The sequence below is a fragment of the Lactuca saligna genome, chromosome 4 (genome assembly GCF_052625555.1).
Source record: "Lactuca saligna cultivar CGN05327 chromosome 4, ASM5262555v1, whole genome shotgun sequence".
Taxonomy (NCBI): Eukaryota; Viridiplantae; Streptophyta; class Magnoliopsida; order Asterales; family Asteraceae; genus Lactuca; species Lactuca saligna.
Window position 1 is genome coordinate 256,411,834 of NC_136420.1, and position 12,981 is coordinate 256,424,814.

At 34.9% G+C, this 12,981-nt stretch overlaps 2 protein-coding genes across 2 annotated transcripts; both read right to left on the bottom strand.

Moving 5' to 3' along the window:
• Positions 1-389: 389 nt before the first annotated feature.
• Positions 390-3,249, bottom strand: LOC145043504 (ras-related protein Rab7-like). The gene is made up of 6 exons (XM_078992188.1): positions 3,056-3,249; positions 2,914-2,940; positions 2,675-2,774; positions 1,577-1,804; positions 794-951; positions 390-709 (listed from the first exon to the last, which is right to left on the bottom strand). The coding sequence occupies exons 1-6, from the start codon at positions 3,106-3,108 to the stop codon at positions 646-648; spliced, it is 630 nt and encodes a 209-aa protein (XP_078848314.1). The 5' UTR covers positions 3,109-3,249; the 3' UTR covers positions 390-645.
• Positions 3,250-5,270: 2,021 nt separating this feature from the next.
• On the bottom strand, positions 5,271-12,149 carry LOC145040597 (uncharacterized). The gene is made up of 4 exons (XM_078988508.1): positions 12,065-12,149; positions 6,530-6,648; positions 5,760-6,458; positions 5,271-5,591 (listed from the first exon to the last, which is right to left on the bottom strand). The coding sequence occupies exons 1-4, from the start codon at positions 12,147-12,149 to the stop codon at positions 5,271-5,273; spliced, it is 1,224 nt and encodes a 407-aa protein (XP_078844634.1).
• Positions 12,150-12,981: the final 832 nt, after the last annotated feature.

The following is a 12,981-nucleotide window of genomic DNA, read 5'->3' on the forward strand; positions in this document are numbered from 1 at the left end:
TGCTGACAATATTCTTATAGGTTGCATAGAAGAGGTTTTAGAATATATCTTGAAGCTGAAAAGAAGCATCTCGATGCATTTATTTCTTTTTATAAAAGAAACAAATGTTTAAAATATATTTAAATTTTGTCCTTATAATAAACTTATGTTAAATATGTATTTAACTTTTGTCCTTACACATAAATAAATAAAATATGTTGGTTTATATGGAGAAAATGTTTATGTTTGCTAAGTGATAGACATATTTTCAAGATAATATCCTCACGATCCATGTTCCCAAGTGTCTATTCCTTAGTAATACAATACATTGAATATGTCCCAAGTTAATATTTAACTATATATTAAATATAAGCTAGAAATATTTTTTCAATATTATCAAATTAGAGAAATGTTATTGACATGTATCAAGATAAATATTTATTTTAAATTATTTTAAAAACATGACCAAAAAGAGTAATAGAATCACACTTAATTAGATTAAGTTAACTAATCTCTTGTGGTGATTGTGGGACCTCTCTTTTTCAAGGATCTAAAGAATCATATATAGCAAGATGAAATTCCTACCCCTTTACTATATATCCGCACAAAATGACAACAAAACAAGCAAAATCTACGTGAATAAATGAGCGTAGAAATTAGGAGAGATTAGCAGGCACAACTTCTTTCTTGCTCGGTTTCAGAAATTGTCGTTGGGATCCTTTCAAAATACCTATAAAAATATATATGATACCTCTAAGAACAAGAAAAAAGAAGCTTGAAATGTAGAGAGAAAATATTGAGAAAGGTTACTAACATTTCATTCACATCAGGGTGTTCATGTTCACTTGCAAGAGCTGTTTTTGCCACACAGAGGAATGCATCATCCACGTTGTAATTCTCTTTTGCCGATGTCTCAAAGTAAGGTATGTTTCCGTTCATGGCACACCACTCTCTTGCTGTCTTCTCAGAAACCTTCGTTAGAAATATGTTGTAAGTTTTAAGACTGTATTTGGTACAATGGACTAGACAAACTTTTCAACATTTTTTCAATGATGAAGTGGCATTGTTGTCCTTTAGAGATATGAGCGATTCATAATATGTCTCACCTTGTTCCATCATTTTATATGAGCGAATAAATCGCATTTCAAAATAAATGTCAATGCAGTACAAGAGTATCATGTCATTTAATGTCATGCTACTTCTTGTTTTATCCTATGTAATAAATGAAACCTCAAAGCATTTAAAATATTCGTACATACAAAACATGCAATTTTTTATTAATTACCGCATGAGCTTAATGCACGGCAAACGTTTTAAAAGCGTTGTTGCCCCCAAAGAGGTGTGTGGACCCAAAGAATTGTGATTTTAATCCCAAAAATAATATTTACATATAATAAATACACTAAAAACTAATAAATTCATATAAGTTATATTATGTACTAATAAATGTTCTCCAAACTATCGTTTAGAAAATTTTCAATTCAAATGTTGGATCTAGTTTTAAATTTTCTATATGCATCCATTAATATGGTTATGTTATGTAATATTCAATCTTAAATTGGATCTAAAGATAGTTTTACTTTTTATAAATACTTACGGCTCGACTGCTACCACCGTCGGTGTCTACTTTGTTCCCAAGCAACACGAACGGGAATCTTTCGGGGTTAGTTGGATCAGCCTGTTTTAGAAACTCTTCATGCCAAGTTTGAAGGGTTTCAAAGGTTTTCTGAATGTTGACATCGTAAACAAGAACACAACAATCAGCTCCTCTATAAAATGCAACTCCAAGGCTATGAAACCTTTCTTGACCAGCTGTGTCCCAAATCTGTGCATATGATATGTTAATTAATATCAAGGTACATATATTTATTAGTTTAATTCTACAATATACATACATATATATATATATATATATATATATATATATATATATATATATATATATATATATATATATAGAGAGAGAGAGAGAGAGAGAGAGAGAGAGAGAGAGAGAGAGAGAGAGAGAGAGAGAGAGAGAGAGAGAGAGACTTATATGTATACTTGTGCAATAATTTTTCAAAATTTTGGTAATTTATGTTCTTTTTAGTGTCACACAACCTTTAGCGGCTACGCCAAATGTGTGGGTCACAACTACCCTTATTTCTTGTAGTGGCAGTTTATTATATGAAAACTGAAATATTTTAACTGTAACATGTTTCAACGGTAGAATGGTGGTTGCATAATGTGTAGCAGTTGCATAGAATGGTTAATAAACATTATTGCATAAAATAGTAGAAACTAAGTCATTATTGTATAGATAAACATTTAACTAATGCAACATCATTATCTAACCAGTACGTGATCACAATGTCGCTATTTATTTATTTATTTATTATTTAACTTTCTTTTTTTGCTCTTTGTTACAATACTTGATCTCATATTTCATCGAAAAATCAACTTTGTTGTATAAAATGAAAAAAAAAAAAAAACAGTTAAACTTAATTTATATGAATGCATATTTAACTCATATAAATACAACCTTTTGAGCTTTGCTTCAAATAAATTCGAACCATAAGCAAGAGGAGGATTCGATTATTTGCAAGCTTAATTAAGTAGTATTAATTTATTATTCCTATTTGTATTAATTACAAAAACTATCTTAATTCATTTCTTTTAAAAGGGAAAAAGCAAATTGTGACAACTGGTGACTTACTTGCAACGTGACGAGCTTCTCGTCAATATGCAACTCTTTCGTCACAAAATCAGCACCAATTGTCGACTTGTACTGTTTGTTGAACCTGTTATAAACGTATCTAATATGCAAGTTAATTTAAACTTACAAGTCTACGAAGTCATCACGATTGTCAACACCTCAAGCACTTTGTATAAATATTAAACATTAACACGATATTATGATATATAAGAGTTATATTTTTAGTAGTTTAAGGATACCGATTCATCAAAGATGTCTTCCCAACCCTACAATAAAACAACAAATCGATAACAATCACTAAAAAGAGAAGAATGATTTAATATGAACTGAAAAAGCTCAGACTAATTAATTACTCTAATGCGAAGAAGAAATGATACGCACCCACTATCACCAAGCACAATGACCTTGAGCAACATCCGATCAGACATCAACATCGCCGGAGAAGTAAATCCTGCTGATGAATTGTATGCGATATTTGCCGGAGATGTGCGAAGCTACCGGAGGAGGAACCAACGAAGGGAAAACCAGTGGTCACCTGCCACGTTGTTTCTTTCTTTCTCAATTCTCATTTCACTTGTTTCCTATTTATGTAAACTTTTGTTGACATTTGACTTTTCAAAGTCAATAGATAGTTCTCGACATTTGATGTTTGATAATAATCATGTTTATTCTGTAAAACAATATGTTTAATTTCACATATACTACGAAAAAAATGTTTTATGATTTTCATACATCGATATTGATAAAATAAAATAAGTGGGTGTATGAATTATGATCTTTATAAATTTTGTTATAAATTAACTATTGCATTGTATTAGAAGAAATTATAGATCGTCTTCTAGATATGGATAAAGATATGACAAGTTTAAATACCTTATAAGTCTTTAAGTTGTGGGTTACTAGTAATTTTCATAATTAGTTAAACTTTGGCTTTGAGGGTGAAATGTTAAAATGATATTAGAACAGGGACCTCGATCAATAAAAATATTAAATAATGAAGATGGAGTATCAAACAAATCAGTTTTTAAAAGCTTAAATTAATGGTCGTGCGAGGATTGAACTTCATTGTCTTGTGACCCCAATCAATACAGGTAGATGACAGGTTACAAGTTTAAAGTGGTGCCACTTTTCACATTTAATTTAGGTTGGTGCTCTATGAGGCAAGGTTTCAAAAACCGGATCTGAGAATGGAGACCGAACAAACCGATTTAATGGTCCAATAGTTCAAATGGTCTAATCAGTTGGATCAGCCTCAAAAATCATAAAAACCGGATGATATCATAATTACATTATTATTGACTTTAATTACACAAAAATATAAATATCGAATATATATATATATATATATATATATATATATATATATATATATATATATGACAAAATTACAAAAATAGTCCCTATGGTTTGTTAAAAGTAACAAACTTAGTCCCTATCTATTTTTTTGATGCATTTGGCCATTGTGGTTTGTAAAAGTTGCATTGGAGGTCATTTTTCATAACATCGTCAATTTTAGCCGTTTGGGGTCATTAAGTTGGGGGTATATTCGTCTTTTTACGTTCGCTTCTCCACCCCCTTTAATAAGCCCTAACCAACGTTCACAAAAATCAAGCTAGCATCTCTGAAAGATCGAAGCTCTCCTCTCTTGCAAGAATGGTGATTTATACGTGTGGAAGTGTTGTTGTGAGAGTCACATCTTGGACGGACCTCAACCCAGGAATTTGATTCTGGTCTTGTGCTCGAAATGATCGAAGTTGTCCATTTCTTGGGTGGGTGGACGATCCGATGTGCCATAGAGCTGTGGAGGTGATTCCTGACTTGCTGAGGAGAATGAACAATGTTCAAATAATGTTGATTCAAGCTCATGCAGATGTTGTGAAGCTCAAGTGGATGCTTATTTTGTCTTGGTTCTTTTTTTTTTTTTCGTTTATATACGTATGCACTAAGTAGTAGTTGGATTTGGGGATGTATTTGGTCAGTGTATTTTGGATATGTAATGTCGGATGGTGTGTAGAACTAGAATGGGATATTACCAGTTGATTTTGGGATGGGATGTCATGTATTAAAATCTTAATGTAATGTATGGTTTTAGTTAATCAGTTTAATGGTATTTTGTCTTATGTTAATTATAAAGCATTGTTTTTTTTTGTTATTGATCAGGAATATTGGAATGGAATGGAAAGAGTTGTGTCCATTTATCAAAGATTGGAATGGAATGAGTTGTGTCCATTTATCAATGATTGGAATGGAATGAGAAAAATACAAAATCAAAACCCTATAAGTAAACAATGGAATGGAATGTGTTTTGGTCATTTATCAAACAATGGAATGGAATGAGTTTTGGTCATTATTAAACAATGGAATGGAATGAGAAACACACCATATCAAAACATGATAACTGAGATCATTATAACCAGAAATGTAGCATGACATATGGCTAATATCAACTTAATTACATCACTAATTTAGGTAGTTGCAAAAAGATGTAATTATCTAGATTAAACATGTTTTAACAAAAGCATCAACACAAGTTTATAATCTTAAACAAAAGGTAGCCAAATAATTTGATTAGTCATGCTTTTATCTGTATCCAACTTCACTTAGGTCCTACTTGAGGCTTTTTTCCCTTGTCTATCTTCTTTGCTCTTAACCCACCCATGAAATCTTCACTTGATCCACCAACTGAACCTTGACTTGTTCCACCAACTGCATCTTTACTTGATCCACCCACACCACCTTGACTTGATCCACCCACTGCTCTCTGACTTGATCCCCCTTGCCTCTTACATGTTCTATAGTTATGTCCTTTATTATGACACTTGGAACAAGTAACAGTCAAGAATTTCCTAGATAGGTTTTTTGATTGGTTAGTAGGCTCATCTATAGCCCTCCTCCTCTTTTTCTTTGGCCTTCCAACCTACAAAAATATTAAGGAAATGTTAAAAGTGGATGAATAATAAACTATGTTAACTAACATTCAACTTACTTGTGTGTGATGTGTAGGTGGTATAAGAGTGGTTAGACATCTAGATTTTGGCCACATGCTCCTGCCATTGATTGGATCTATTTTGTTACAGTACATTACCCTCCATGTTTCTAGCTTATAACAAGGATGCACCCAATATTCAGGTTGTTGGGCTTTTTCACCATTTTGAATATATTCCCATATTGCACAAACTTCATGCCTGCAGACTATCCGTGTTATCTCCTTATACCTACAACTACATGTACCCTCTTTCAAATTGACCACATACTGATCAAACATCATACCAGTCACTTGATATTTTCCAGAACCACAGAAGAGTGCCCTATATTTGCTTGCAGCTGTTTTGATTATGTCAAGTATGGTAGTTGCAGTAGGGGTTAATAGACTTTTGCATTTATCAATTTCTTTTTGTACAATGCAATGTCTCTTCATCAAGTACACTCTCATGTACTCCAAACATGTAATTATAGGCTTGTCCCTTCCATGCTCTAGCTTAGAGTTGAATACTTCACACAAATTGTTTAAAAGACAATCTGAATGGGCTCTACTTGAGAAATGAGACCTAGCCCAATGAACTGGAGGAATCTTACTTAGCCATTCATGAGCCTCTGCATTGAAATCTTTGAACTCATCCATTGACCTTTCAAAGTGCCTAATGGTTGTATGTGTAGCACACCCCCATAAGTGATCTCTAAACTCTTCTCCCCTCCATTGCAACTTCATGTTTTCATGTATATGTCTCAAATACCATCTATGCTCTGCATTTGGAAACAGTTTTGCTATTGTAGGTATTATGCCCTACATATAATGTAAATAATAGTTAGTATTGTTACAAGCTTTAAAAGATACTTATGTTATATGTAGTATACCTTTTGTCTATCAGATACAAAAGTGAAGTTGCATGATGCATCCAAATCCAAATCATCACCAAGGCATTCTAAGAACCATGTCCATGAACTTGTTGTCTCAGCTTCCACAACTGCATAAGCTAGTGGATATATTGCATAAGCTAGTGGATATATTTAAATGAGCGCCAAACGTAAAAAGACGAATATACCCCCAACTTAATGACCCCAAACAGATAAAATTAACGGTGTTATGAAAAAGGGCCTCCAATGCAACTTTTACAAACCACAATGGCCAAATACATCAAAAAAAAAAATAGATAGGGACTAAGTTTGTTACTTTTGACAAACCACAGAGACCATTTTTGTAATTTTGTCTATATATATATATATATATATATATATATATATATATATATATATATATCTTCCGTTGTTTACCGGTTCACATGATAAACGATTTTTTGATCTGTAGAAACTGGATTTGAGACCGGTTCCCGGTTGAACCAGCCATTCCGGTCTGGTTTCCAAAACATGGATGTAGGCCCTTATTCACCTTGCATAACGTTCCTATTGGAAAATATTTGATTTATTTGTACTTTTTAGTTTTGGAGATAATAATATATTCATATTCCACAGGCTTTAAAATAAGAATGATTATGCTTTAGGAATTATATTTAATACTAGCTTGCATAAATAGCTGTATTGTTTATTATTTGTCGGAATGTTTTTAGATAACTGTATCATATATCGTTTTTAGTTTATTTCTAAAGATTAATACTTGTTTATTGTTTATGGTTAGTTGGTTATAAAGGAGTTCGTTTCTCTTGTGCTTAATGAAAAAAAAATCAAATAAATCAAAAAATATAAAAACCCTTAAAACTAATAATTTTTTTTCAATCCATTAGTTTTACAGTATATTTTGGTAAAAATCACTATTTTATAATTAATCAATAGTATATTCATTTTAATGATTTTAAATACAAAGAATATAAGATTCTCAACAACCGAAACGTGAAACAGAATTCAATACATGTTATTCTAAAGTATCATTATAATGTTTGCTTAATGTGCAATGATTAATAATATGATTTCGATTGTTTATCTATTTATTTTGCTTTTGCGATACAATCACCCAAATGCAATATAATCAACTACTATTTTGATGGTTTAGTGTCGATTGGTACTGAATTAACGGGTTGACATAAAATGACAAAAGAATTAAACAGAGTAAAGTTATGGTGGATAATTTCAATTAAAATATCACTCGAAAGACTTAGTAATGCAGGTCAACACTTCGATTTTAATTTTTTTTTTTCGTTTTCTTTCATTGTCAACAATTCAATCGACCACTCCCTTCTCTTTTCTCCCCAACTCCTACAATTGCCCTCTAAACCTACTGTAGATTTCATCATTCCATCTTCCAACTCCACTATTTTTAGTTTTTCACTTTTTTTTTCTTTCTCCCTAACCCTTATCCTTTCAACTTCCTTAGTGATTCAACCTTATATGACACGACACATTTATAAGATATAAACCTAACATACAACCTGACACAAATAATTGGTTGACATAACACAATATGATTAACTACATGAGTCGGGTCATTTAAAGTTCGACTCGACACAAACCCGATACGACACAACAAATTTGTCAAGCCTAATTATAATACTAAACGGAGCGGATGATCGCTACATTCTCGCTAGGCTCACTAAGGTGAAAGGAACACCGCCCCTAGCGCTCGCTATATAACGTCTCATTTTCACAACAAAAATTATTTGTTTTTATTAACGTAAAAACTTCCCAATTATAAATCCATTCTAAGAAGGACCATTTATTCCCAATTACAGTTTTTCAAAAAGAATCGGAGTATTATAATAAGCACGGAATCCTCAATGTTATAGATAAGTGTGTATAGTCCCGTCTTCGTCTTCTCATGATCACTGATAGAACTTGAAACATAAACAACTGGGTAAGCAGAAATGTCAGTGGTTTTTCCCTAAAATACCTCATACAACAAACATACTAGCATGCATAACGGGCCCACAATCATCAGATCGGAATACCCTAACTCAGTCAGCCATCGAACTGGAATGCCAACATGCAATGGGTCCAATCAGTCATCGGACTGGAATACCCAGGGTTTGTTGGCCTGCTGCCTCAACCCAACCGCTCTTCCCGAGCCTCTATGCCTATGGCTTGTAGTCGGCCTGCATTAGGTATCTTGGCGTACAACATACAATAGGACCGCCTTAACCTCAACCTCTACCATATGTCGACATATAAACAAACAATGATCAAGTAGGCACATAATATAGGCAATATCAAACATACAGTTCGCTAACACCTACTAGATCTCTTACAACACATTGTTCCGCTCCAGCTAATCTCCATGGAATGCATAACCATAAGCAAACAGAGGTGAGATAGCCACCCGAACAGATGATCCTACTCAAGAGCCAAAAACCAAACAAGAAATGGTCATGAAAGCCTAGATCATGATTTCTTAGACTATCCTACATGACTATATATATATATATATATATATATATATATATATATATATATATATATATATATATATATAATCATTACAACATAGCAACATCCTATACACAATGATACATGACTAACTCTACATGGAATGTGTAACTATAACATCCGGAATCTAGAACGTCAATTATGGAAATAAATTCCGTTTTTAGAGGTCAACACGTCGAGTTTGTGGCATAAACTCGATGTGTTGGAAACGTTTAGGACGCGTGTTCTTAAGGACCAACTCGTCGAGTTGGTAGGGGAAACTCGACGAGTTGACGTTGTTTGAGAAAAACCCTAATTTTAGGGTTTTGCACCCTATTTAAAGATCTTAATTCCCTTTGTTGGCCTCCTTACCAGCCTCCTTGTCCATAAAACCCTAATTTCATGTATTACCCTTCAAGATTGAGTGTGTGAGCTTGTGGTGAGCTTGGAGAGTTGGTTTTTGGTGATCTTTGGAAGGAGTTTTAAGAATGAAGGTGCTTAGTTTGGAAAGAAGTCTTTGGATCCATAAACCCTCCATTTTTTGCAATCCTTTTGAGGTATAAAGTCGAAACCCTATGGTGTTATCTTCTAGATCTCTTTGTGGGATGTTTTAGTTTGATTTTTGGGTGCTTGATTGGGTTGTCCAAAGGTTAAGGGTTTCAGGGTTTATTATGCTAGATCAGACCCTTTTAAGACCTGTCTTGGCATAAAGTTGCAAGCTTTGCTAAGTCCTAAGTCCCATCCATGCATTAAGTCCTTTATTAAGCCATTTTGGGATCTATGATTCCTTTCTTGCATGCATAGACGTAAAGTTGGAAACTTTATGTGATAATCCATCCTTGGGATGTTAGATCTGTGTTTTGGGAGTATGTTTTAAGAGTTTAAGGGCATAATGGTTTAAGCCTCGCTCTATTAAGTGAAGGATTCGGGTTCATTGTAGTGGTTTTTAAGGGTAACGTTGGAAAGTTTACCCTTCTAGTCATCATTTGGCAAGAGATCTGAGAATGGAAGCTTCTAGATGCGATGGAAATGGCATAATGCATTAATTTGTTTGATTCCTGGCCAACTCGACGAGTTCATGAGGAGAACTCGGCGAGTTGATGCAGATTTTCCCGATTTGTGCATTTAATGGGAGAACTCGACGAGTTGAAGGACAACTCGACAAGTTACATCAACCAAACCGTTGACTTTGACTTTTGACTTACAATTAAGGGAATTATGGGCTTAGGCCCGTATGGGGTTGGGCCTAATTTGGAAAATTAGGCTATTAGTGGGTTTTGATGGGTTTAGTAGTTTATGGTATTTTGGGCTTGAGTTGTTAATGGGCCATTGAGGTACCAAGTGTTTGGACTAGAAAAATGGTTGGGCCTTAAGGCAGGGCCATGTAAGGAGTTTGGGCTCAATTTGGAAAAATTGGGCCATTAGTTGATTAGTGGGCCTTGGGCCTTTCATATTGTAGTTTGGCTCATGGGCTTGGTCAAAGCTAGATTAGGGGTAAAATGGTCCTTTTACCCCAGGTATAGAGTTGTGGTTATAGATCGGAGCCCAATTGTTAATTAGGTGTATTATTGATATTGCTAGTTTAGGAAGCCGTCAGAGCAGCAACCAGGGATTCTTCCAGTGAGCTTCCGTAGTGTGAGGTGAGTTTCCTCACTATATCCATGGGTCGAAGGCACCAATGCCGGCCCATTATGTGTTATGTGGTATGATAGTTGTTCTGTGATATGTGGTATGCTAGTTGTCTCTGTGATACTTGCATGGAAGACCCCGAGGGTAGCCCATGGCACTTGGATATCAGACCATGGGGGGAGCCCATGGCATTCTAAGTAAAGACCATGGGGGAGCCCATAGCATTCCTGATCAAGACCATGTGGGGGAGCCCATGGCAAGTATATGTATGTTGCATGATATTCTATGGTAGTATGTCTATAGTATTATGGGGAACTCACTAAGCTTTGTGCTTACAATTTTCAGTTTATGTTTCAGGTACTCCAGTTTTCAAATGAAAGAGCTCGGGACGATTGCAGGGCACACACCACATGTTTACTCTGATTTGATAATGTTTAACTAACCCTTAGTTACCTTGATTTCATAAGAAAGAAATGTATTAACGATTTATTAATCAAAAAGAAAAAAAATTGTGTCATGATTTTTAGGGCGTTACAGTAACCATATGTAACTAGAGGTGAAATAGACACCTGGACGGATGATCCTACTCTAGAGCCACAACCAAACAAGGAACATGCGGGAAAGCCTAGATTAAGAGTCCTCAGTCTATCCTATGATATTACATATAGTCCCTAGAGCATCCTTCTAATAAATGATAACCCAAACTAGTGGGCCGACATTGGTGCCTTCGACCCACAGGTATAGTGAGGGGAACTCACCTGAAATGAAAACCCCAGAACACTAAGACGCGTTTCCATTTATGCAGTGCTTGCTCCCGCGAATCCGTTAATCACCAAAACCTAGTTAAATCTCAATCCACGGTCTAAAACCCCCAAGTTTGACCCAAATCAAGCTTGGTCAAAAATTCAATAGTCAACGGAAGTAAAAAAAAAGTGCAAGTCCAAGGCAGGCTGAGTATGCCCAACGTATCCCAACCTACTCTCGGCATACGCGATTCAAGCCTAATACACCCAACGTACTCTCAGGTACGTGCAACATACTCGAGTTGGTTCCAATATTTCCATTAATCACTTTTCCCTCACGACCTTTCGTCCAACACTCAGATCTAGCCCCAAAGGACATCCTAAATCATAATGTTTCCAACTTTATGTCGTTGCATGGCTAGAAAGGGTCCAAATATGAAACCTAACTTATCCAAAGATTCTAAGCTTCATAACTCATGCATGAATGGAAGAACAAGACTAAGATTGCATTTTTATGACTTAACACTGTCAAATACACCTAGAAATGCACCTCACAAGTTCTGGAACAATTCACACTCATATGGACCAATTTGTGGGACAAAAAGGAGATAGCTTTAACATCTAAGCTAGATCTATCAATGAAGATATAAAGTTACAAACCTTATACCTTCTGGAGATGAATGAGGGAAGAGAACTTCATGGTCCAAATTTGTTGCAAACTTCCAAGCACTATCCCTACCATCTTCTTCCATTAAAGGCATCTAAAAGCATAGTTTTTGGCTCACAAGGCTCAAACTATGGTTAGGGTTTCAAGGGAGTATGTTATAGAGATGGAGTCTGAGAATGAAAGAGGTTTAGAAGATTTAAGGTGCTTACACAGGGCTCAAAACCCCATATTTAGGGTTTGGGATCTGGTCAAGTATGCCCAGCGTACTCTCTTAGAGGCGTCTTTCTTTAGCCGCTAGTATGCCTATCGTACTACCATTCTTCCAATTCAACACGAATTTCCAACCACCACAACTTCTTCGATTCACCTCCAACTTTAGAGTTCTTTATTTGTACAGAAAGGTTTTGAAGAGTCCCACAATCTTATCTAGTTATTTTAGATTAAAAACTTCTCGAACTAAAATCTGTATTTCATGCAAGAAACCCGATCCATGAGTTTTCCGTTTTCACCCTTCGGTCCAATACAAAAAGGTCTAAAATTTACCTCTTTAAGGCCTAAATCCTTTAGAGAATTAAATTTCGGCCCATGACCCCTAAATAAGAAATGATAAGAAACATAATGTTACAATTCTCCCCCTTTAAATTAGATTTCATCCTCGAAATCAGTTCTTGTTTCCACTTCTCGATATAACCCCTTGAGGGTCCTTCAAACCTAACTCCTTGATATGACTTATAACCGTTGTAGCATCTTCAACAGTCAACCATCCGTTGATAATTCTGCCAACATGGAAATTTTGGTGATACCACACACCCTGAAGAATATGTTCCATGCAACCTCCTTAAATCATGACACAAAGAACCCATTCCCTACTCGAAACCTAACGCAACCCTCACATCAACCAAACTTACCAAAAATCC